This window comes from Myotis brandtii, unplaced genomic scaffold, assembly GCF_000412655.1.
Source record: "Myotis brandtii unplaced genomic scaffold, ASM41265v1 scaffold18, whole genome shotgun sequence".
Taxonomy (NCBI): domain Eukaryota; kingdom Metazoa; phylum Chordata; class Mammalia; order Chiroptera; family Vespertilionidae; genus Myotis; species Myotis brandtii.
In genome coordinates this window covers 8,579,493-8,604,195 of record NW_005356674.1, presented here as the reverse complement: position 1 = coordinate 8,604,195, position 24,703 = coordinate 8,579,493, and the positions used below count along the sequence as shown (strand labels likewise).

General features: G+C 43.8%; 1 protein-coding gene across 4 annotated transcripts in view; it reads right to left on the bottom strand.

The window, feature by feature from the left end:
* Nucleotides 1-24,703, bottom strand: part of PLCL2 (phospholipase C-like 2) — a 175,062-nt gene that overhangs the window by 50,037 nt on the left and 100,322 nt on the right. For all 4 annotated transcript variants that reach the window (XM_005863631.2, XM_014537562.1, XM_014537561.1 and 1 more), the window contains exon 3: nucleotides 22,890-23,093. In XM_005863631.2, coding sequence (XP_005863693.1) covers nucleotides 22,890-23,093 — 204 coding nt within the window. The remainder of the gene's footprint in view (nucleotides 1-22,889; nucleotides 23,094-24,703) is intronic.

Sequence of the window (24,703 nt, the reverse complement as noted above, 5' to 3'; positions counted from 1 at the left end):
AGCTTAGGAGAAAGTAGGCACATAGATAGCAAAACTTAAACCAGGCAGGAAGAAACATCCAGACCTTAGCAAAAATGATTCCCTTTGCCACACCTGTTCTTAAATGTTTTCACCACTTCCTTTAGGCGGAGGTACTGCCATTTTTTTTCCTTTTATAACTTTAGGGTATATATTTATAGTTAGGGTGCACGCTTATAATTAAATGAACATATGGCAGTTTGTAGTTGTCGTCCATTGCATGAGTTCCTGAATCCTCAACTCTTGCAGTATTTGCATAAGTTCTTCCCGAGTGAAAGAGCCCCTCTAGGTATCCTCACGGGAGCTCTCTGGACTACGAGCTCCTTCTGCAAATGTGCCAGGTAGGTGAAGGGTCCAGCATGCTGAGCGGGCAGGACCGGGCAGTGGGCTCTCCTGCCTGCCAACCGGCTATGTCTTGCTTCATTCAGCTGACAATATGATTGTAGAGCAGCACACAGTACTGGGGACAGCAGGGACATGACGGGGTGCCGTTCGATCTCGTGGGGACCAATCTTTGTCTGGGTCTGCTTCTTTATAACAAGTTGTGATTACAAATAGTACAAGTGTTGGCTGAGTGAGTCAAAACGAAAGTAATTCAATGCCTCCTCTGCATCAGGTACATACTTGGTGCATCTATTTCACTGAATGCTCACCAAATCCCTGGGAGGTGGGTATGTAGGGTGTTAGTTTGACAGATGTGAACACTGAAGACCTGAGACTTAAAGCAACTTTCCCAAGGTCATCTGGCATTAAGGACAAAGGAACTGGAACTAATCAACAATGGAACTGGTATTCCTCTTGACCTCAAAGCCTCTGCTCTTTCCACAGCACCATGATAGATCTCGACATGAGAGGCAACTGCACAAGAGGAGGAAAAGCACTGCAACCAGAAACATGTGGGAAAGAAAACGTAGTAACTTCTGATAGGTACTGTGGACCCTGAGAAAGACGATACCTACCGAGAAGGGCTCCTGGTAACTAACTGGGCTCAAATGTTAAAGACAGAGCCTAGCAGCCATTTCTGCACAGGGGCCTCTCACACACACTGCACTTCAGAGAGAAGCCTGCACTAGGCTGCCTGCCTCCTGCACTGAACTGCCTTCCTGCACTGTGTTTCTGCCACCTGAGCCAGCCCTTAAAGGAGTTCCTGGGATCCTATTTCAACCAAGAGGACTAAGACTTTCCCTAGCCAATCTCTCTATATAAAAGCCTAAGCGACCATTGCAACCAAACGGACGACTGAACAGGCCGTGTGGGGCGACTAGGCCAGCAGGGGGGTGAGGGGTGACCAAACAACCGAGCAGCAGGCTGCATGGGGCGACCAGGCCCGCAGGGGCGGCAGTTGGGGGCTACCAGGCCAGCGGGGGTAGGGAGTGAGGGGCAACCAGGCCGGCAGGAGGGGGGGCGGTAGGGGGTGACCAGGCCGGCAGGCAGGCAGGCTGGTGAGCAGTTAGGAGCCAGTGGTCCTGGATTGTGAGAGGAATGGCCAACTGCCATTTTAGGATAGGGCCTAAACTGGCAGTCGGACATCCCCCGAGGGGTCCCGGATTGGAGAGGGTGTAGGCTGGGCTGAGGTGACCCCCCCACCCCCACCCCATTCATGAATTTTGTGCACTGGGCCTCTAGTTGTATATAATTAACATCTTCCCCAACCAATCAGAGCACCTCTATTCTGACCAATCAGGAGAGTGTCCTTAGGACCAATCAAACTGGGAGAATTTGGAGTCTTCATTTGCATGAGGGATCAGGGGTGGGGACTTCTGTCTTTATAAGTCAATTCCCCTTGGCTCAAAGAGCTCACTTTCCCTTTCCACCAAAGATTGAAGACTGTTTTTCCCCTGCTGGAGCTGAAACAGTGAATTTGAAACACTGAAGGTGTCTTGCCAGAGAGGGGCCTGGCTCCAAGGCTTCCAAACAGTCATGCTGCTTCACAGCCATGCTGTATCACAGTTGAGCTGTGTGCACTGAATAAAGTTTCCTTCTTCACTGCAACCCCAAACTGGGGATTCCTGTTGGTGGTAAATTGACACCAATGACCATAAGTTGACGGTACTATACGGTATGCTAGTGTCATCTCAACTATTGACACTGACCCAAAATTGTTTTTAAATAATATTTCTATTTTTTTAAAATGACAACAATAAACAATTTTCTCTGGCTGGTGTGGCTCAGTTGATTGATCATTGTCCAATGCACCAAAGGTTCGATTCTTGGTCAGGGCACCCACCTAGGTTGCAGGTTTGATCCCAGTTTGGCAACCCATTGATGTTTTTCTCTCACATCAATGTTTCTCTCTCTCTCTCTCTCTCTCTCTCTAAACATCAATAAACAAATAAATGAACAATTTAATTGGCTCAATAATTAATTATTATAGCAGATAAATCATTTATATTTAATGTAAAACTACTAGAATAAGCATCTCAGACTAGACAAAAGCAGACGTGGCGAAGGACAACAAAAGGTGAGTCAAAGGGGAAACTGCTTTAAATTATCTTACTTCTTCTGCATATATTACATTAATACCACGCAAGGCTCATTAGAGTGGTTGGTTTTATCAGCATAATTTGCATAATTGCAAATGGCTTAACTTCAACAGTCCCCTTTAAATGCACAGGTATAACTCTTGGCACCGCAATCAGGCATCCTGCTGCTTGCCCAGTAACTCACCATGTGGACACTCACACTGCTTATGAAGTACAAGATGTGTTTATATAGCTGTTGCTAATGGAGTTTATATTAGTGTCCAGTTACCTGTACCTCCCAAATTTCTGGAATAACGCATTAGAAAAATAATCTATGGATTTAACATAGATTTGATCAACTCTAACATAAGATTTTAATATAGGATTCAGATCAAAAGCAGGAAATAAAGGCAAATAAAAATTCCAATTCATATTTTATTAAAGTTGGAAAGAAACCAGCAATGCCTTTTATAAGAATGCTCTGCTTTGAAAATAACTGCCCATGTTAGTGTAAGGCAAACTTTTCTGCTTAGAGATGTTATGAGCAGGACAATTACTATATTAATATATTTCTTATTACTGGCTTTCTATAGACTGAATCTTTACTTTCTGTTTTGAAATTTGCATATCATTTTGGAAAATTCTGTTTTCTGAATAAGCAAGGCCATGGTTTCATGTAGGAACCTTATGTCTGATTTTAGACAATACACTAAATCTCCTTTCATCCCAAGAACACAGATTTTGATAACTACAAAAGTAATCTGTCAATAATTTTAAGTCCTTGGATAAAAGACATTTAATAATAATAGTAATAACATATTCTAAAGTCTATATTTTCCCCGTTTGACCTTCATTTTCAGACAGAAAATGCCTCTCTCTTAAGACCTCCCTTTTCCTTTCCCCATCTTCACACCTGGATGCTGCTGCTACTCCGGGGCAGCTGTTTCTAAGGAAGCTACAAAGTCTGAGAGGTGCTGAAGTTGTTATAAAAGAGAACAGCTAGATAGCAAAAAGGGCTTGTTCTTGTACACAGATTCTGTGACTGGGTGACACATAACAGGTAAGTATCTTCCCCAACTCAAGTACGTGAGCATCATTCTCAAACTTCCCAATGGACTTATAAAAAAGATTTGCCTGGTCCTCACTGAACACCCCCAGAGTGCCAAGTCCTGGGGATGCATGTAGGCCTTGGTTGACAGAGCATGCCCAGGTGGTAGGCTGGCAGGTATGGACTCAGGTACCACCGAGCTCAGGAAAGACCCTGGTAAGACCAAAGCTGGACCTGCCTCCAGGGCTCCAAGGATGAATAACAAAGCAGCAAATGTGAACCAAGGATGGAGGTCTTTAGAAGATGAACTAATTCAATTCAAAGCAGCATTCTACCTCCAGCGAGAATGATCTTTATGGCAGTCTCTAAAGCTCAATTTCATTGGAGGATTGTTACCCTGATGCTATACAACCTTACAAAGCGAGTTGGTTCACTAATGCTGAGAACAGGACAGAAAATAAGAACAAAATACCCTCAGGAATCTAAGCTTTGCCGCTTTTTTCTGTGTTCCTGAAAGTAACATCTGAGTTAACAACCTGACCTTTTTTCTTAACACTTTGCAATAATAATTAGTATGTGAGTGAAGGACTTTAGAATCAAATGCAGAAACACTGGAATTCATAGGGGACATTTTCTCTCACTAAACCTTCCGAGTACATCAAAACCTCCCAAAGCTGAACTACTTGAAGAAAAACCATTTATAAAGTTATTGATGGAAAATACAACATAGCTTTTAATACTTGAAAATAATATAAAAATCACATTTGAACTGGGGTGCGAAAGTTATATGGCTGTGGGGACTCTGCCCAGCTGTATGCTACAATTAAGCCTAGTCCCTCTTCCCCATCAAGGCAACGGCCACAGTGCTGTATGGGGAAGGGCAGAGAGCTGGCCACCCTCCAGGGCCCGAGGTACGCCCAGTCATTGATAGTTGCGGTCACCATCCCTTCCAGCAAGGTCACCATGAAAACACTTTTAAATAACAAACCGTTTCCCAAGTAACCTGTCCTAGTTATCTCACTTCTGCTTCCACATTTTCCACTATGCAAATTATAGAAAATTATAGAAAAAAACCCCTACATAATGGAAAAATTACAGAAAGAACCCACAGCCCTGCCAGTTTAAAAAGCTCTGCGGAATTATTAACAAACATGGAGAGAGGAGCATATTTTACGTGGGTGCTACCCCATACGGGACCCCACTGCGGCATGAGGAGGGGAGGCGGGATGTGAACCAATGTACAGTATCCTTAAGCTCTCTAGGCATTTCCATTCCCATTGGGGGAAACACGTCTAATTCAACGAATTTACAGTTTTAAGCAGAGATGCTCTGTGATCAAAGTGGAATTTCAGAAGGATGAACAGGGTGAGGGAAGAAATGAAGGTGGGGCCTGAAAGTGGGAAGGGAGCCCCTGGGAGGCCGAAGAAGGACTGGGGACAAAAGGGTGGGATGGGGAATGTGCAGGAAGAAAGGGTCACAAGACAGGACTGGGTGGTTTATGTGCTATGGGCACAGGGAAGAGCCAAAGACACAGAGGGTCAGCTGGACAGATAAGGAAAACTAGAGCTCACCCACCAGCTGTAAAGCATCTCACAGTTTACAAAGTGTCTGGAACACGTTAACTGCTCCAGGCGGTGGAGCTCCCCGAGATGAGGTGGTTACAATGGGGCAGCCTTGAGAAAAGCCTGCAGCAGCAACCAGGGACCCTGTGATGCTTGGTTCCGGCTTTGGAAACTGGGAATTTCTGCCCCGGGGTTGCAGCTGAGATGAAAGGTCTCCATCTCCAAGGGAGGAATTGCAAAAAGAAGTGAGATTAAAATGTCACAGAGGAGCTCCGGAGAATACTAGTGCAAGAGACAGGGAAGTGGTTGGAGGGGAAGGAACAAGGGTAGCAGACATTTACTGACGTGCAAGCAAAGTTTCTGCAAGGGGGTGGGTCTACAATGTGAGGAGCTCTGGCTTTGGCCACTTGATAATTGTGGAGAATGCAGTCCCGACAGTTCTGCTATAATGTGATGAGCATACGGGTTCCTGAAAACCAGTGCGCTATAGAGAATGTGCAAGAAAACCCAGAAGGTTTGCGGGGGGAAATGGGCTTAGGGGCATGCCATTAAGAAATTTTGCAGCGACATTAAACAAAGACAGGAACTGAATAACAGTGCTAGAGAATGTGCAAGAAAACCCAGAAGGTTTGCGGGGGAAATGGGGTTAGGGGCACGCCATTAAGAAATTTTGCAGTGACATTAAACAAAGACAGGAACTGAATAACAGTGAGCACACAGGGCTGCGTATGTTAAATAGTTAAGGAATGCAAAAGTTACTCCAATGAACGTGGCACCTGACCTTGAAGAAGACCTGAAATCTGCTCTTGGAAATGGGTGTCAGAAGTGTTGCAGCTTGTGAGTTCCTGTGAAGTGGGAGGCGGAGAGTGAGATCTGAAATCCGATGAAAAGTTGTAACACAAGACACGGATGGGCGTAGCTCCTAACACACTTGGTGAACGAGTAGCTGGTAGGTGTCTGAGGTGTGAATGTGTACATTCAGTTCACCAAGGTGCAGTTTTCTGCGTCCACTAGTGTTTCTTGTGGTCAAAACTGTGCATAAGCAAACACAACATTTGCCTCAGGCTAAAATTGTTCACTAACGTGTCATTCAAATAAATTTGCATTTTTCAAAACAAGTGTTGTAGCAGAACTGACTATAAAAGGGAGAGTATTTCAAAATATTTATGAGGGTTGTTTTTTTTTTATTCTCCTATGCAATTATACTGGGAAGTATAAACTCTCAGTTCCAATCATATTCCACCTAAGTATGGTTTTGGCATCGTATAAGCCTGTCTCAACACCGTCTCAACTATTTTAACAATCATTTCTTGCCAAAGGATAGATGCCAAGTGCTGTGTGAATCTGGAGTGAATTATGAATTTTGAGTGACCCGGGTCCAGATCCAGGAAGCCAAGGATTCTCTAGCTTTTCAAAATGCTCTAACTTCTCATAAAGTTCACTTCAGGGCGAGAGTGGTACGTACCTACAGGATGCATGTGGTTCTCCTGGGACACCACTTTCCTCTAAACACTGATGCCATCTGAATCTTATGCACTACATTCCAGATAAAATCCTGTACAGCAACATCCCATCTCATCTGTAGGTGTCTAGTTGAGTTTTCACAGGACCAAAAGCCTCCTCTACCACAATCAATGTGTCCATCTATAATTTCTCACTCTCAATTAATATATTACCATATTTACACACGTGGAAAGGGCTGCATTTCACAGAGCGAATTCCAAGTTTAATTAAACGGCAATTTCTGAGGTGAATCACCATGAAAAGATAAAGACATTATGCTAATTATATGCAGAGTAATATGGCTTTCTCCTGTTCCCACCCAAATAACTATTTGGATTCAGTATAAAAGTCATAAAAATAAACAGAACCACGTAGTCAGCTTCTTACCCTCTACCAGCTGCACTGGCACTCAGTGCTTGAGGATGGACTGAAAGTTTACACTTACGGGTGCTTCTGAGAGGCACTTCCAGTGTCAGCCACTAGAAGTCCTTAGCAACACACCGTTGTTAGGCTGGAGGAGAGGAGAAAGGAGCAAAGAAGAGAGAAAACACCACCAAGAGGAAATTGGGGGTGGGAGAGAGCACCAGGTGGGGGAATAAAAGAAAAAACAAGTGACAAAATCAGAGGCAGAACTTAGAATGCACCATGCACTTATCCAAAGATAAATTTTAAGTCAGATAAGGAATGTTTATATCCTGCAGACAATTGAATAAGCTATCAGGCCATGACCAAACCCTTATTCACTCACATTTCTAGATTAATTGGAATTTAGCATAACTAGACGTCTCCATATGTTCCCAAATATATTTAAACAGAATAGGGGCTGGAGCAGCTCCATTCTGTGCACCATAACTGGAGGGAAAGAGAAAAGGGCTCTGGAAAAAACAGGGGTTCCTGTTACCAAAAGATTAGTCATGAAGTCAGTGCACAGGTTTAAAATATTCATCCTCCTGTAAATTGCTGGTAAGGTGTTAAAACTTCTGAACAGTGTTAGTTTCACCAAGTACACAGAATTTCAAAAGGCCGAATAGGATTGTGGTTGATCTTGTACTATTTCTGGTCCTGTACAATACAATATTCAGAGAAAACAAAAATTACTGAAAATTGAAAAACAAAACAGAACCCAAACTACCCTTCAAAGGAACTCCTATGCAATTCTAAAACTATCCAGAAAAATGATACAATAATTCCTACCAGCTCCTGTACAGGTCCCTATATCATGTTGTGCTTCTCTGTGTGGGGAGCATGAATACAGTAAGTTAATTACAATAACCCTGTTATTTCTCCATTTTATGACCAACCTCAGGATCGGACGTCTCCTTAGGGAAGCACGTGGGGTGCCACGTGTCACTTTCTACATGATTACTGGGGGAGGCCTTACTCGACTCCCCCACACTCAACAGGTGACTTCATAGCGCGTGATGAGTTGTGCTCCATGGTTACATGATAGATGTGGACACACACACACCCATCCTCTCTGGGGCCTTTGGCCATGTCGGCCTCCTAACATTGTAAAATGCTTCTCTGCTTTCCTAAACTGTAACGACGATATGCTTACATCACATCTCATCCCATCCCAGGTGGCACCTGTGCTCACATATCCTCTCTGGTGACGAGTAGGGAGGGATAAGTGAGAGACTCAACTACTTGGAAAGGAACTTTCAACGGGGCCATTGGGCAGCCAGCCACTTACTCCTGCCTCCAGCAAATGCCTGGGAAGAGGGAAGAAGGGCCAGGGCACTGCTGTGACTCTCAGATCTTAGAAGATTTGAAGATAATGAGTGCAGAGGCTATATCAAGGTGAGGTTGGAGCCTGCAAATACTGTGAGTTCCAAAGAACTGATGAGAATGGCTGAAAAGCTGGCCCGAGTCATCCCTGCAGGAAGAAAGGGAAACTTGAACTTGTTACCCCCAATTATTCAGTGAGCAAGCTACTTCTGGTAAGTAGATCAGAAACTTCAGGATGCTATACTTACTCTTCCAAGTCACCAAGGACCATTTAGAGTTCTGACATGCTCGTATAAAACGATTATTACTAAATTAATTGGATTTCAAAAGATGCAATTTGAATTAAACATAGTACCTCTTTTATTACTGTGTATTTATATCAAGCCTTTTCTCCAAGGGGATCAAGGTGATTTAGAAACTCCTAATTAACAGAAGGTAATTCAATCACAGTGTTACTGTAAGGTATCATTAGCTTCTCTCAGGTCTGTGATAACTAAGTATAGATGTTAGGTAAGAGAGAAAAGCAATTTGAGATTTTTCTGTAATAATAAGTAACATTTTTAAGCACAATGAAGTGTCCACAGTATTCCAGGGATGACAGAGCTGGAGGACAAGAGTGCACAGGCCAGCCACTACGGTATTTACAGGATAAGCCCAGGCATTGTTCGCAGTGTTGACCACATAACTCACGTGTTCCTCTGTCTTCCCTTTTCAGAGTAGCGAGCTTAGCACAGTGGTGTGAAACCACCTTCTGCTTTTCACTTTGTAACTTTAAACGTGCCTTTATGAAATGGAGTGACCATGCTCCCCACACAGCAAGGCTGCTGCTGCGAAGTCTGGAGTGATGTTAAAACGTACACACATAAAGGTCTTAAAGCTTCAAGAGCTACAGGTTTCTAGATTTTGAAAAGTAATAATGATTAGGGTTCAGGGTTAGGGGGGAAAAAGTAATAATGACATGATAGTGATACCATTTATTGAGACTTTGTTATGTTCTAGACCAGTGGTTCTCAACCTTCTGGCCCTTTAAATACAGTTCCTCATGTTGTGACCCAACCATAAAATTATTTTCGTTGCTACTTCATAACTGTAATGTTGCTACTGTTATGAATCATAATGTAAATATCTGATATGCAGGATGGTCTTATGCAACCCCTGTGAAAGGGTCCTTCGACCGCCAAAGGGGTCACGACCCACAGGTTGAGAACCGCTGTTCTAGACTATTTACGTACTCTCATACCTTCTGAGGTGATGATACTATGCCCGCCCTTCAGATAAAGAAATGGACTTGCCCACAGTCGCAGAGTAAGTACCAGAGCAAGGACTTGCTTGTGACCAGGGCTCAAATTCTTTGCTAGCACCACCCCCTGAACGTCCCACTCACCTACTTCCTAGGGCAGCAATTATCAACTGGAGTGCCCCAAGAATATTTACAATATGCAGTAACTGGCTATTTGGTCAGGGGCACTGACCTCTTTTCCCTTAGGTTGTCAAATAAAAAAAATGACAACAGCCAACACAACAATAGCCGTCCAGTGTGAATGAATCGAAATTATGCCTATTTTTTTTGTCAGACTGGTAAGAAACGTATTTTGTGTGTGCTGCAGAATTTTGACAATTACTTTATGTGTGCCATGAGAAGAGAAAGGTTGAACATCACTGTCCTAGGGTACAGGCAGGTCCCTCCTTCATCCCCCAACTTCTAGTCAGAGTGTCTTTGTATGAGAACAATCTTGTACAGATGGATTCACACTCCATGCACACCTGCCCGGATGGATGGTCTGTGTGAATGCACAACGGAATTTACTGACATGGGCCTCGGCAAAACACACCAAGGCATGGCTTCTGTTGGGCGCCAAGTGCCCTGGGAGTCAGCTCAGGATGGCCCATGAGATGAAGACAAGGATTTCTCAAGGCGAGGCTGGAGCTGGCGGATGCTGTGCGGCTCAAGGCTTCTTCCCCCAGGAGCACAGGAGTGTGGCACGGCTCACTCAGCAGGGCCAGTTTAGAGTCAGAGATGGGGCGGGTACAACGATTGAGAGAAGGTCACTGTCTGGCACTCAACGACTTCTCTGCTCAACCCAGCAGGAGCCCGAGCCCACCTATTAGCTCACATGACCATCGGGTTATGAGCATGATTTAGAAATCATAAAACACTGCACATCTGTGAGGGACGTTCCCATCTCCTGGTGGCTGCACTGAATCTGGCCCCTCTCCTGGCCCGGTGAACAAGCAGGAGCCTCACTCTTCCTCCTCCTCTCCCCTCAGTTCCTCAACCTGCTCTGATTCCTTACTAGCACATATCCTTCTTTAGGAATTTCACAGGGCAAAGGATTCCCTGGTAAAGGGTAGGGAGACGTGGAGGGCAGAGGTTTCCTCAACCTGCTCTGATTCCTTACTAGCACATATCCATCTTTAAGTAGGAATTTCACAGGGCAAAGGATTCCTGGTAAAGGGTAGGGAGACATCAAGGGCAGAGGAAATGATCTGGGGACCTGGGACCCTCACGCCTGCCCTTCCTCCCACCTGTTCTAAGCCCAGCCCCCTCTGCCTCTGGCCCCATGCTCCCCACGGGTGTCTGGAGGTGTCCACGAATCTCAGGTGCCTTCCTCTTCCTGGACTGGCAAGGCCACCACTCAGTGCCTTAAGACAGGAGTGTGACCATCTAGGCTAAGACTCCACAAGCCACCTCCTCACCAGCCCCCAAACCTAACCCTTCCAAGGGCTATTTGTGATGACACAAATCAGTCCAGTTCAGGGACCTGTAGGCACTCGTAACACAGATATATGGTAGAAAGAACACCTGATACCAGCAGTGGAGATCAAGGTCACTTTCACTCATTCATTCATTCATACATGTATTCTGAGGGCCTGCTCTGTGGTGAGAACCCAGTGGTGAACAGGACACACACTGTCCCTGCCGTTCTGGAGCTCAGATTTGGGGGAGGGGGAGAGAGGTACCTTACTAAAAGGAATCAAACCAATGAATGTATAGTTACAAGTTGCAGTGAGCATAAGAAGGAAATGAACAGCATGAGGAGCAGCAGGGTGTGGGAATAATCCACAGAGGGGCCTCAGAGCAGCTTCTCCAACCCCTGGCGGGAGAGGGCCTCACAGGTTTTGTCTCCGCCTCCAACACCCTTTCTAACCCCTCCCCTCAGAAGACAGCTTTAAATAGAATGTGGTTAGCATGGCCTGGATGCTATGATCTGAGAGAAAGCCCCCTCCCCCCTGTGAGGGAGGGAGAAAGGAAACTAGGGGTTTTTAGAGACGACACAGAGCCTCCACCCAATTCCCCTTTCTCCACCCAACCCTTACCCTCCCCTAACAAGAAATGCTTGATGCGACGGGGGAAAAGGAGCCCCACTCAAACTTGTTTTTTGGCTCGTTTTTTAATGCCTTTTTACCAAGCGTGATTATGCATCTCACTAACTATGAGTGAAGTTAGTTACAAACAGTATTGCATTGTAACACAACTCTGCCGACACAGCGTGCTCACCTCGGGAACACGGTCAGAAATCAGAGCAACCTTTAATCTTCATGGACTTCCTCTTCTAGTTTCCGCCTGCAGTGTCTTCAGGCTCCTGGCCATCAAAATGCTAACAAGGAGTATGACTGCTTTAGGGGCTCACTGCCTTCCCCAGGCCTGGAGTATTCAAGTGCTAGACTGATGTTCTTATGGGTCAAAATTTAACATGCACTGAGTACGTAATTTTAGGGGGAAAATATTTAAAATAATAACTGAAGCTGGCAAAAGCAAAGCAGTGCATTGAATGAACTACCTTAAGGCCCGTTTCTCCCGACCCTTTTTGTGGGGCTGGCAAACTTCTGCGAAGGAGCAGACAGCACATATTTTAGGCTTTTCGGCTTAGTTTCTGCTGCAACTGCTCAGCTCTGCCATTGCAGCAGGGAAGTGGTCACAGAATATGAAGTGGGTGAAACTTCGTTTAATGGACACTGAGGTTTGGATTCCACAGACGCACAAGAAAGATAGGGCTCAGTTTTAGGAAACCAACTAAAAAGTATGACCTCCCATCCCAGTTACATTTAGCTAAATACTCAAATAGCCATTTGTACTAACAGGGATTGGTTTTTGTTCTGCTTTTGGCACAGATAACTGATTTAAAAGTTAAAATTATTTTGTGCCCCATAACGACATAAATGAGGGTCTAACTCCACCTGAGCACTCTCCAATATAGAACGGTAATGATTACAAACTAGAATGATCAACACTGTTTTCAAAATCTAATTATCAATCAAAACTGAATTACATATTTTTATAAGTAGACTTTTATAAGTAGATAAAGGATCTCACATTTAAAATCTCCATATAAAAATCTGTAACATTTAGCCCTAATAACCTAATACTAAATCTAGTAGGAAATAAATATTTTAAACTACTTAACATGTGATTTTTAAGTTAACTGATAATTAAGCTTGTAGAGTAAAATCTTAAATCATCATATTGTCCACCCACTCGGTTTACTGTGAGAGTAATTTTTTATGGTTAAGAGTTTAAAATGCCCTAATTAAGTTAGAAAATACTTTAAAACCATTATTAAGTGTTATTGTTATTTCTGATAAATTCGTGTGCTAGTAAAATCGGATTTCTGGTATTAAAGGTGGTTATTATAGTGGGGTGAGTGGCATTAATTATGTCACAACAGCCTGGGGGATATAAGTGATGAGAATGAAAAACAGTAGCTGTTAAAATAGAAAACCAAGGGACAGTTCCTGCAGCCACCACAGGGGGAAGGCACCACCCAGGCAGGAGCTGATTAAAGGTTTGGTGAGGTTGAGGGTGAGCCTTCCCATCTATGTGACAACGAGAAACAAGGACCCTGCAGGCAGTGAATTTTTTCAATCTTATGAACATGAGGCCAAATGTAACATATCAACAAAATAGGCTTCAAAGCTTACACCGCATCAAATGTTATTTATAGGACTCTGCCTAGCTGCGGAGAAAAATCACTGCCTCGTTACTCAATGGGCTGTGGCAAAACACCTTTACAATTTCTTTCCCCAGTTCATGACTAGGAACATAACAGAGAGGAAAAAAAGATCAGAAATGAGTACAGCCTACTGCTCATGAAAAAATGCCAGAAGGTAGCTCAAGTGCCTATAATTGTATTTTCTCAAAAACAATTCTGAAATATATGATTTTTCATATAAACTGGTTATTTCAATAGCTTTATTTTATGAAGGTAATTCCATCCAAATGATCCTATTTCCTAGCGAGTTGTCTTCTAAAATGTGATTGTACATCCAAAGAGTATGTATCCATGAAAACAGAAGAGCTCAACATTGCATTTACAAAATGATCTATTTATATACCATCACTAACAATTCTGTACATGTATCTAATGTAATTTCAATCTTTTTAATACAACTCCAAACTGGACTTGCAAACTGGTGAATTTCTAAATGGAAAAGCATATGCCATTCTAAACCGCACAAGAATGGATGGCAATAAATCAAGTTAAGCCCTAGCCAGTTTGGCTCAGTGGATAGAGCATTGGCCCGCAGACTGAAGGGTCCCGGTTCAATTCTGATCAAGGGCACGAACCTTGGTTGCAGGTTCCCCAGCCCTGGTCAGGGTGTGTGCAGGAGGCAAACCAATTGATGGTGCGTGCAGGAGGCAACCGATTGATGTGTCTCTCTCACACAGATGTTTCTCTCTGCCTCTCCCTCTCCCTTCCATTGTCTCTACAAAAAAAAAAAAATTAAAAAAAATTAATGGGAAAAAGTACCCTCGGGTGAGGATTAACAACAAAAAATAAAATGAAAGAAAGAAGAGAAGGAAGGAAGGAAGGAAGGAAGGAAGGAAGGAAGGGAGGAAGGAAGGAAGGAAGGAAGGAAGGAGAAAGAAGGGAAGAAAAAGAAAGGAAGAAAGAAAGTTGATCTGTGATGTGGGTCTTGCATGTATAGAGTCAGGGAATGATGTAGAGAACATCAAGATCCTGAACAAAAAAATTACATTATCACTGCAATGTACATGCTTTCTAAACTCTAACTCGAATATGAGCAACAATGGAACAGGATGAAATAATAAACAATTTATCCTTTTAATGAATCTTTAACAAAAAATACTTCTGAAAAGAAACTCACATGTGTGATTCTTACTGGCTAACTGCAGCCAGCACTTTAAAGCCAGCACAGTTAAGGTAATCACTCAGGCAAATTATCTCCATTTAACTAGCTGGAGAGCATTCTGAACCACAGACGGAGCCAGACACCAGGGCAAGAAACACCATAGGCTTCACATCCCCAAGTTCCCATCTGGGCAGAAGTTGCCACCTTTAGGGAAACTAAGTTAAACAGTGAAGGTACATTTACTGATAGGGTGTTTCCAGAGAGTACCTGGGCTCCAAAGTGGAGCCCTGTAGTGGGGGGTTCCAAAGCTTTATCCCAGTCTCTGCAAGCTCACAGCGATGGAGATAAATACAATGATTTCTCTTTCAAAGTAGCCACCACATGCTGGCACAGCCCCCTCTGTGCCAACCCGCACACAGGAACGAGGAGACACTTAGCTCTCCCCTGGGTCCAAGGTGCGAGGGAGCCAGAGGGCTGGCGCAAACAGTGGAGAAGCCGGCTGCATGTATTAGTGAGCTAAGAAATGCATGGTCCAGGTCAGCTCGTCTTCACTTTGGGGAATCTGAAAGGATTTGGAACTTGGGCTGCATCAACACATACAAGTTATCACACCCTGAGAGCCAATTAGGCTCTTTGTGTCTCTGATCATCGCCTTTCTGTTTGAAATGGATTTCCACAAAGGAGGACAATCACATCCACAAAATAAGATGTAGAGATGATTCCACTCTGCAGACACTACAGAAATGATTTCAACCATTAACGCCAAACAATTCTGGATGCTATCTAAACTTTTTATTTTTAAAAGGCGGTATAGCATTAATAGTGTTGGATGCATGTTTTGAGAGCAAATAAAAAAATTCTGATTCTGGAAATTATGAATTGCTAGAGGAATACATGCATGAGGTTTATGTCCTTAAAGTTATTCCCATGCCCCCCCCCTTTTTCCTTTCTTGGCAATTATTAGGCTTAACATACATTCTTCATCTATCCAAACCCACTGAAGGGATGCCGCTGTTCCAAAAAGCTTCAAGAATATTACTCACCTACCTAACAACAGTCAAGGTACTCTGCCTCTATTTGTCTTGATGATCACCCTTTAGCTGGTCTAGTTCTGAAAGTTGTCACATTGTACCTCTAACTCAGGGGTGGGCAAACTTTTTGACTCGAGGGCCACAATGGGTTCTTAAACTGGACTGGAGGGCCGGAACAAAAGCATGGATGGAGTGTTTGTGTGAACTAATATAAATTCAAAGTAAACATCATTACATAAAAGGGTACGGTCTTTTTTTTTTTTTTTTAGTTTTATTCATTTCAAACGGGCCGCATCCGGCCCGCGGGCCGTAGTTTGCCCACGGCTGCTCTAACTCTACCTCCTGGCTCCCCTCTGAGACATCCAGGTCTTTCTCTAGGGCAGCGGTTCTCAACCTGTGGGTCGCAACCCCTTTGGGGGTCGAACGACCCTTTCACAGGAGTCGCCTAAGACCATCGGAAAACACATATATAATTACATTACGATTCATAACAGTAGCAAAATTACAGTTATGAAGTAGCAACGAAAATAATTTTATGGTTGGGGGCCACCACAACATGAGGAACTGTATTAAAGGGTCATGGCATTAGGAAGGTGGAGAACCACTGCTCTAGGGGGAATTTCAGGAAGCGTGTCTTTACCACAATCCACAGGACAAATGCAGAGGGGAGGGGATGCTGTACTCTGGTGGCCACAGCAGTAACAAAGGTGTATGGGGATCGTGTAAAGCTATTTTCCCACATATGTTGCCATAGTTTAGAAATCATTTTGCCCTGGGGGCTTTCCACCTATTCAAACAGCGAGTTTCAGAGCCTGGGTCAGGAGCAGCTACCTTATAAAAACAAAGACACTTCTCAGATTTAAAGGTCAAATTAGATTTTCATTCAGGTTCCCACCAAAACGACAGGCATGCAAGTGAGGCTCCGTCAAGGAGAAACTACTTTCTAAATTATTTTAACATATCGAACACCAACTGTGGAGCTTCTTCCTCTCGGGTGGGCAAAACAGCCCCTGCAGCTCCCAAGGCTGCACCCCGGGTTGGCAGCTCTGGGACAGAAGGAGGAAGGAGCAGGGCAGGAAAAGGGGGGGCACCTCTGGTATCCTGATTGGAGATGGAGCTAGGAACTTCCCCCACCACATGGACCAAACTCAAGGTGAATGGGGAGTGAGAGGTGAGGACACAGAAAGGAGACAGACAGACAGACGTCTGCACCTGTTCCCCTCCAGGCACCCAGAGGCCGCTCTGCAGAGGAGCAGAGGGAAAGAGAGTCTGAGAGACTGAGCATTTTCCCTGAAGAGCTGAGCATTTAGAGTCCAAAGTGGATATTGTAAATTAATGCCACAGATCAAGTTTATCAAACTAAATGAAAATTTAGGAATACCCATCTCCCCGTAAGAGAGACAGAAAAGCTACATTTCCTTTGCCATCTTAGTTAACTGTGAATTCTGAACTCGAACTCGGCCACACAGACCTAAGGCGATGAGAAGCTGAATTAGGATGATGGCCACAGAATGGAGAGCCAGCCAGCACTGCCTCGTCCGCTCAATTAAGGTTTATTTATTCAACGTTTAACAGGGACAAGAAGTTAGTGAGTAAACTAGGATGAGGAAGCTAAGCGCTTCCTCACAGTTTTGAAAAGCCGCCAGTGCATATGGTGACTGACCAAAAAAACTGTGTAGAAAATAGAGAAAATACAGAATTTGAAAGATGTATATGGTCCCTTTTTTTCATTTTCTCTAGGGGTCGTTGACAGACAGAAGAACTTAGCTAACAACTCAAGGAAGTACCTTTAGCCACTGCAGAAACAAAAACAAAATGCTTGCAGTCAAGAAGAGAATATGTCAAAAATAAACTTTGAAGGAATTATACAAGAGCAAATCCAATATGGAATTTGGTGGGAACACAGGAAGTGACTCCTCTGCTCTTACAGAGGAAGCAAAAGGTTACAGCTCTGCAATGATATTATTTTATCAAAGATGCAATACTGTTCTTTTGCCTAACGCATAGGTTCAGAAAGAAGTTCCCTAACTTTTCTGGAGCTTTAGGTTTCAGACATATTTTATACATATTTCCTACCAGATACAGGGAAATAAAGTGTTTTAAAAACAAGCAAGCTTGCTCAATCCCGTTAAAAAGCAATAGCAAAGCTCTAAACAGAAAAGTAAAACAATGGAGACCCCAACAAACACTTGGCCCCAAACCACGTGGCCTTGGTTGAAATGAAGTCCACCCACAAGCTGAAGTGATGCCACCAGGAGGCGCCCACTTCTCATTTACCAACAGCAGCACCTCGTTGTTATGTCCTGGCTTACTTAGAAAAGTTAAATCAGACTTCATATGATAGATGGCACCGTGGCTTGCTTAATACCATTTATCATCTCTTTTCTGAAGACAACATTGGACAACGTGCTGATCCCCACTGAGGTTTTCATCTCTGTCCTCCCAGAGATCTTGGAACTGGGTATCAAATTTAATGTGTAAAACAGCTCTATGATGACATCTCTTTCCAGAGGACCGCCAGCCCTAGATGCTCCTTTTCCCCCAATTGTTCATAGCTTAGTATTGACACATACACTTTGTGCATGTGTGTGTGTGTGTGTAAATATGTGTTCCTCATTGGTTTCCACGGAGACATGTACACCTAGAAATCTGGATCAGAGACAAAGTCTTATAATCACCACCATGTACTCACCCTGAAGGACTATCTTCCAAAAGTTCCCCCATCTCCCGCATCTGATTCCTGAGAGGCGGCCCACTACGTCTGATCTGATGATACACGCGATGCTATCATCACATTCCTTTAAGCATTCCTTTCTCTTTCCATAGGCCTGGCAGCTGTTCTGGAGTGGCTCCGCTGCATGGTTTTGATGACTCCAGAGAAATTGCTTTTGTTTTTTATTTGTTTGTTTGTTTCCACTGGAAAATAATTTTTATTGAGACCCCACCAGCTTCACAATCTGTTCCTGCCATTAGGCTCCTTCTTCCTTGCAATCAGTCTTTCCTAAGTGGTCCCATGAATGCTCTCTTCTCCACCACTTGTCTGGAAGCAGTTATGGCCAAACTTGGAGGTGCTCTACCCCTTTAAAAAGCAATAGCTGGAATAAGACTGAGCTATAAAAAAAGGGGGGGCGATGGGGGATGTATCCTGCTATAGAGGGAAGAGCAGAATCCCAAAGGCTATAGCTTAATTCGGTGAAAGGGGAGGTCTAGCCAGTGACACTTCTATTTGAAAGGGGAGGTCCAGCCAGTGACGCTTCTATTTTGAAAGGTCATGCCCTCTCTCCCCCCTTTTTAGCTCAGTCTTATTCTAGAGCATAATATTCTGTCTGGCCTTTTATTTTATAGTTACAAAGTTGGGAAAGTTGATACCTTCAATTAAAAGAAGCTTTAATGTCAGGTTCTGAGGCAGGAGAGCGATAAGAGGCGTCACACAGGAGATGGAGAGCAATAGTAACCGCATGACAGATCATCTCTGGTTTGGTCCAGATGGGCAGACTCCATCAATTATGATGTGTGATTTATTTATCCACTGTATTAAGCAAGACAAAACACACGAAACCACACCGACAACATAAAGCAGAGTGTTCCTGATGTTGTATGCCGACTACCAACAAGTCTGTGTAAGAAGAAATCTTTCATTTCGCATATTTGATTGAAAAAACCTTGCTTCTCTTTAAGGAATATTTAAAGTTATGAGTTAGAAGGGACAGTAACTTATATAAAAAACATCCCCAGAGAGCAAATAACATCCTCTTGGACAAAGCATCTTGCTCCTTTTGACACTAAAAAAGTACTGTTCTCTATTGGATAAATAGATTCCCCAGAGAACAAACAAAGGAACTGCAATCATAGGAACGAATTCATGTATAATCTCTGAACAGATGGCGGCTGCCCGGGAGTCCACCGCTGTGCAGAGGCACAACCAGGCTGCCGTAACAGAGGTGGGCATCATTTTCTTTTTCCCCTTCTCGCCTTTTCCCTCCCTACAACTGCATCTTCAATTTAATTATAATCACTAAAGCATATTTCATAAAAATTATAGCAAATCAAGAAACAACCATTTTTCCTTTTAAAAACACCTTACGGAGATACGAATACAACATGAGCTCTACCCTCTTAACAAATTTTCAGTGTACAACACTGAATGGCTTTGTCACCTGCCTTCCTGATCTAGGTCCCAGGCCCAAACCTCACCACTTCCAGGACCAAGAAGGTATCACAAATAGGGTAAAACCACCGTTGGGGCAGTTGTGAAGATCTGTTTGTTGATGGCAATCACAGGAGCCATTAGAACAATCGAGGGGCCAGAGTAATGGTGACCTTACAACTAATGATCTACATAGAGACACTTTAAGAGCTAGAGGGAGAGTTATTAATAATTACACTGGAACAGCAGGTGTTTCGACAGGGTCATCTCAGGGAAATTGGGATGTGGCACTCTATGCCTGGGCATTCTTTCTAGTCTCCACAGGGGCTTACACATTCGCGTTTCCATCATCAATTCCTTCTCTGCAGTTTCTTTTCTCACAGACACTGGCGTATTCCCCACATACTAGCTTATTAATAAGAGTTTAGACTCTGAACAGTCGTCACAACCTCGATAGCATTAGCACACATCTGTACCCTGAGGAGACACCAGGCCGTCCTCACCAGAGGCGAGGCTTCAGCGTGCAGATGGCAGGGACAAGGAGCTCTGCAGGGGATTTCCTATGCTGCCCTCACTTCTCATCTGAAGTCTCCTAATTACAGATGGGCAGTCAACAAAATGAAGTAAGATCTTATTTCTAAGGTTAATTTTGGGTTAAGTTCAACACAACATTACAAAAATAAAGAGCTACAGTTAACGTTACAGGCTGTGCCAGACCATAGTACATTTCCCATCAATATTTAACCATTGTCACAAGGTGAGAGACCATTAAGTCACTAAAAAAGGACTGCAAAATATTGCAAGAGTTATAATACTGCTGTAGGAAAATTCCAATTTTTAAAGTTCAAATCACAATAATTTGAATTCACTGTAAATATTTTATAGCTTAATTTATCAGATGGAATGAAAAACAGAGCTAATCGATAAAGTTAGGGGCACTAGGCAGCACAGCTATTTCAATTAGAGATCACATAAGAGTCATTTAACAATTTAAAAAATTAAACAAGCTAATACCTCTGTCTTATCACTTCTACAACAATGCACATTGTTGACATTATATGCACATAAGAGTTACCTAATAAGTGTTATCAACTACCAGTCCAGGAAGAGGAACCAGGGAACACGGACCGATTCCTGTGTCCAATACTGTGGAGGGTGCCCTACGGAGGCAATAACAGGGTAGACTGGACAAGGGCTAGTACCCAGGCCCGAGAACCTAGCCATGGTCACCCTCCTGCTCTGGATCGGCACTCTGCCCCCGGACCAGATCCTGGGTACTGACCCTTTTCCAGTCCACCCTGTTATCACCTGCGTAGGGCAACCCCTACCCCAAGCACAGGAAGCTCTCAGGAAGGTTCCCATGAAGAAATGTCACTGTGTGACTGCCACAGCAAACAGTGAAACACCTAGGGGGTAAGTCATGTCAGATTTGGGTCAGTGAAATAGGTCTGTAAAATGTCTAGTGGCTTAAGATTAAAAAGCATTTACAAATATAACACTTAAAGAGTTGGGAACTAACTAGGTAGCCTGGGTCACGGCATGAAAGAACTCTTCAATTTTTTCCACATTTACCTCTTTTCCCTATATCCCCCCCACACACACCCCCCACCTCACACACAGGAATCTCAGCATAAGCTTCCTGTGTTGATTTCACTCCCAGCTGCCTCCACTACCTTCCAGTAGACTGGATGTTCCCCGAGGAAAGGGGCCAGCACGCTGCTCCCCCAATGTTTATCAGGTACATGCCCCTGGCCTGCCTTCCACCTGCAGGTTGGCTGACTCTCCGGAGTTTGCCTGCAGTGTCCAGTGTTCAGTCCTGTAGAGCTCTTATACGACCATGAACTCTAAGCTGGAAATGGCAGGGATAAAAAGCATCTGCTACAAAGTGTGGCCATTGTGTAAGAAAAAGATCAAATACCACTTTTTTAAAGGTATGAACTGATAAGCTATTTAAAACATTCCATTCTTCTGACTTTTACTTCCAAGAAGGGAAGAAAATCAAGAACAAAAGTTCTTTGGAAATTTTGTGTTGGAATATAGTACCCCATGGTCAAGTCAATTTGTGAAATAGGGCATACTATGTCCATCACCCTCTCGGGAATGCATTGTGCCAGCAAATAAAAGGCCCTGAGAAGCCCTGCAATAAAGGCATCTGATTAATTTGTTCAAACCAGTATTTCCCCAAATTGTTTCACCATGGAACCTTTGCTCCCATGTGACATTTACTAAGATCCTAAGAAACCAAGGTTCCTCAGAACACACTGTGGGAAACGCTGACCTAAAGTGTTTTTTTTCTTTCCCTTAAGTTGTACAAATCCCTCTGAATTGCAGCTTTCAGATCAATTTACAAAACACTTAAAACTATTTTTGTTGAAGTACATGATAGCAACTTTGTTTTGGTTTTGACCGAGGCAGGCCACATGGGAAGAAGCCTAGTGCTCTGTGGGCTTAGCCTGTGCATTCAGTGAGGAGGAGGGGAGGCCTCCTGCCCCTGAGCACCCTGAACAGCAGAAGGTGACAGCCTGGCCCACCTGGGCGGGAGGGTCCAACACCAACCTTAACCTTGACAGGCTGGAGAGCAGCTGCCAGCACTCATGAGTTTGGGGAGCTTCAACTACATGGTGAGCTTAAAATGGGTGTAGTTCACCCACTAAGTTCTCCCTTTGAGTTACGTTAAGTCAAAAAGTACAATATGAGCAGGATGTGACTAAGAAAATGCCAGATTCACCGTAAGAGCAAATCTGTAATATTCCAGGTCTCCCAAGGACATCACATTAATGTTCCGCTGATTACAGATTACACGTGTCTCAGAGCACCTGCTGTGCGAAAGAAAACCACTACACCGGACAGAGCTTGTGACGGAAGCACCTGCCCCGTAGGGCACTTATAATGTACTTTTTTTAAGCATTAAATTTCTCACCTTTACCAGTTTGAAAAACGAAAACAAAACAAAATGAGTGAATCCATGGCTGGTTGCAGAGGAAGATAAAAAAAAATACTCTTTACTATATGTATGTGGAAAATAGTATATCCTTTAGAAATCTACTCAGATATAGTTATTATAAAGCAATCTATTATCAAATCCAATTGAGGCAAAAGTCTCTGAATCCTGCTTTCTAAAACAACACCAAAAGACTAAACTCCTTCCAATCCCGCAGGTCAGAGAATAGTTTTTCCAGCACAGGTCAATGAAGCATGAAATAGGAGAGCACACCTTAGCAAGAGCTCTTAAGTATCTGGAGTATGACCTTAAGACACCCTCTCAAGCAGGCTAGGTAAAAGTACAAAACGACTCACTGTGTCATAAGTTGTTACTATCTTCTTTAGAACCTCAGGCACGATCCCCTGCAACTCCATCGTGGGGTACTGCTCGTTGAGATTCAGGACCACCAGGGGTGTGTTATCCGGCCCCAGAAAGCGGGGGGACACGGCCACCATGCACTGCATGAGATTGGCCACGGAGGAGAGGCCACACAGCTCCTTGAAGGACACCACTGCATTCTGTTAAGCAGAAAGGAAGGAGGCACTTTGTAATTAATCAGCGGTTTTAATTTCTCATGGATATTATATTCGGTACACTTGATTATACTTGAAGTGCCTAGTACGACAGTTGTTAGCAATGCCATGACAGAGTTGGCTATTGATTATTTTTTCCTGGGAAAACTGGCTGTTTTCCAAAGTAAATACAGTTATAGATATTTATAATACCAATTTATCAAAATTACAGAAACTGCAAACAAGTTAAATTCTTCCCAAGGGCAAAGCCTCTTTTCTGATCAAAGTTCAGAGCAGTGTTGAGGCTGATATGCAATTATGAGGGAACAAAAAGAACGGCGTCGGCATTCAAAAAAGGTACACATTAAGAAAAAAAATATCAGGCTTAAAATAAGTATCAAGTATGCTAGACACTCAAGAAGGAAAGGAATATTTGTGAGGCAAGAGCTTGAATCTCTCTCACCTGTTTATACCTGCTGGTTCCAAACCTACAGGAGCTTGGAGGATGCTGCAGTTCTTGTGAGGTCTGCCCAGCGGGAGACCTTGGTTACCCATGGCCTTCCCCGCTTAGTGCCACCAGGGACCTCAATGCTTCTCCCTCCTGCCCCCTCTCTTTTTCCTACTCATCAGAGACATGCCATTAAAATACCCATTACAGAAAGCCCTTCAACACTGTCCAATGCCCTGAGTTGGCAAGTTGGCAGTCTCTGGGCACTTACCCAGTGCAAGGCGATAGCAGGCGTGTTTGCTACAAATCACCTCACTTACTCCTCTCAACAAGCCATGCTGTGGATGAGGAAACAGCCTCCGCTATAGCCTCTCTGTTATTTGTCTAAGGCCACACAGCTGGTAAGTGAAGGAGTCAAGATTTTACTTGAAATCTGTTGATTTTAATCAGTGTTCTATAAAAGCAGGTAAACTCTAATCAAAGTGAGCCCGGCTACCATTCCAGGCCCACTGGGCCCTGACCTGGGCTGAGCATGGCGGCCAGTGGGGAGGGATCCGGGCCTGCCGACCCCTGTGCCTTCCTCTCTCCAATTCTCCGGTTCTTAGAAATGAGTGGCTCACTTTAGTTTTATCTTTTAAAAATGTTTTTAAACATTTTCTCTTATTAATATTGCTTTAAACATGGACATCACACCATAGGTCATCTGGCTCAAAAGCACTTCAGTGCTGACTGCTTACAGCAATAAATCACAATTGTCATGTCTGAGTGGAGTCTCTGCATAACTCTCACCTCCGTTTACTTTCTTCACGGCTCTTGCTGTGTTGGCAGTTGTCCTGCTTGTTTATTCACCTGCGTACAGTCCGGGTCCATTTCCCTTCCTGGCCCACCCCCAGCTAAAGTCATCTGTGTGTTCACTGCGCATCCTCCTGGCCTAGGCTGCTGCGCGTGGTGTTCACTGCACATCACCACTAACAGCTGTCGGGTCCAAAGCAGACACAGGTTCTGGAAAGATGATGCCCAAGCTCCGTCAGGTCCCCACATGCACCACAGCAGCCTTCCGAGGGGCAGGGGACAATTTTGTCTTGCTCAGAGCTCAGACTTTACCAAGCCATTCTCACCCTCAGAAACAGGGGAAAACCCTTCACATTGCTGGTATGCTTTTACTTTG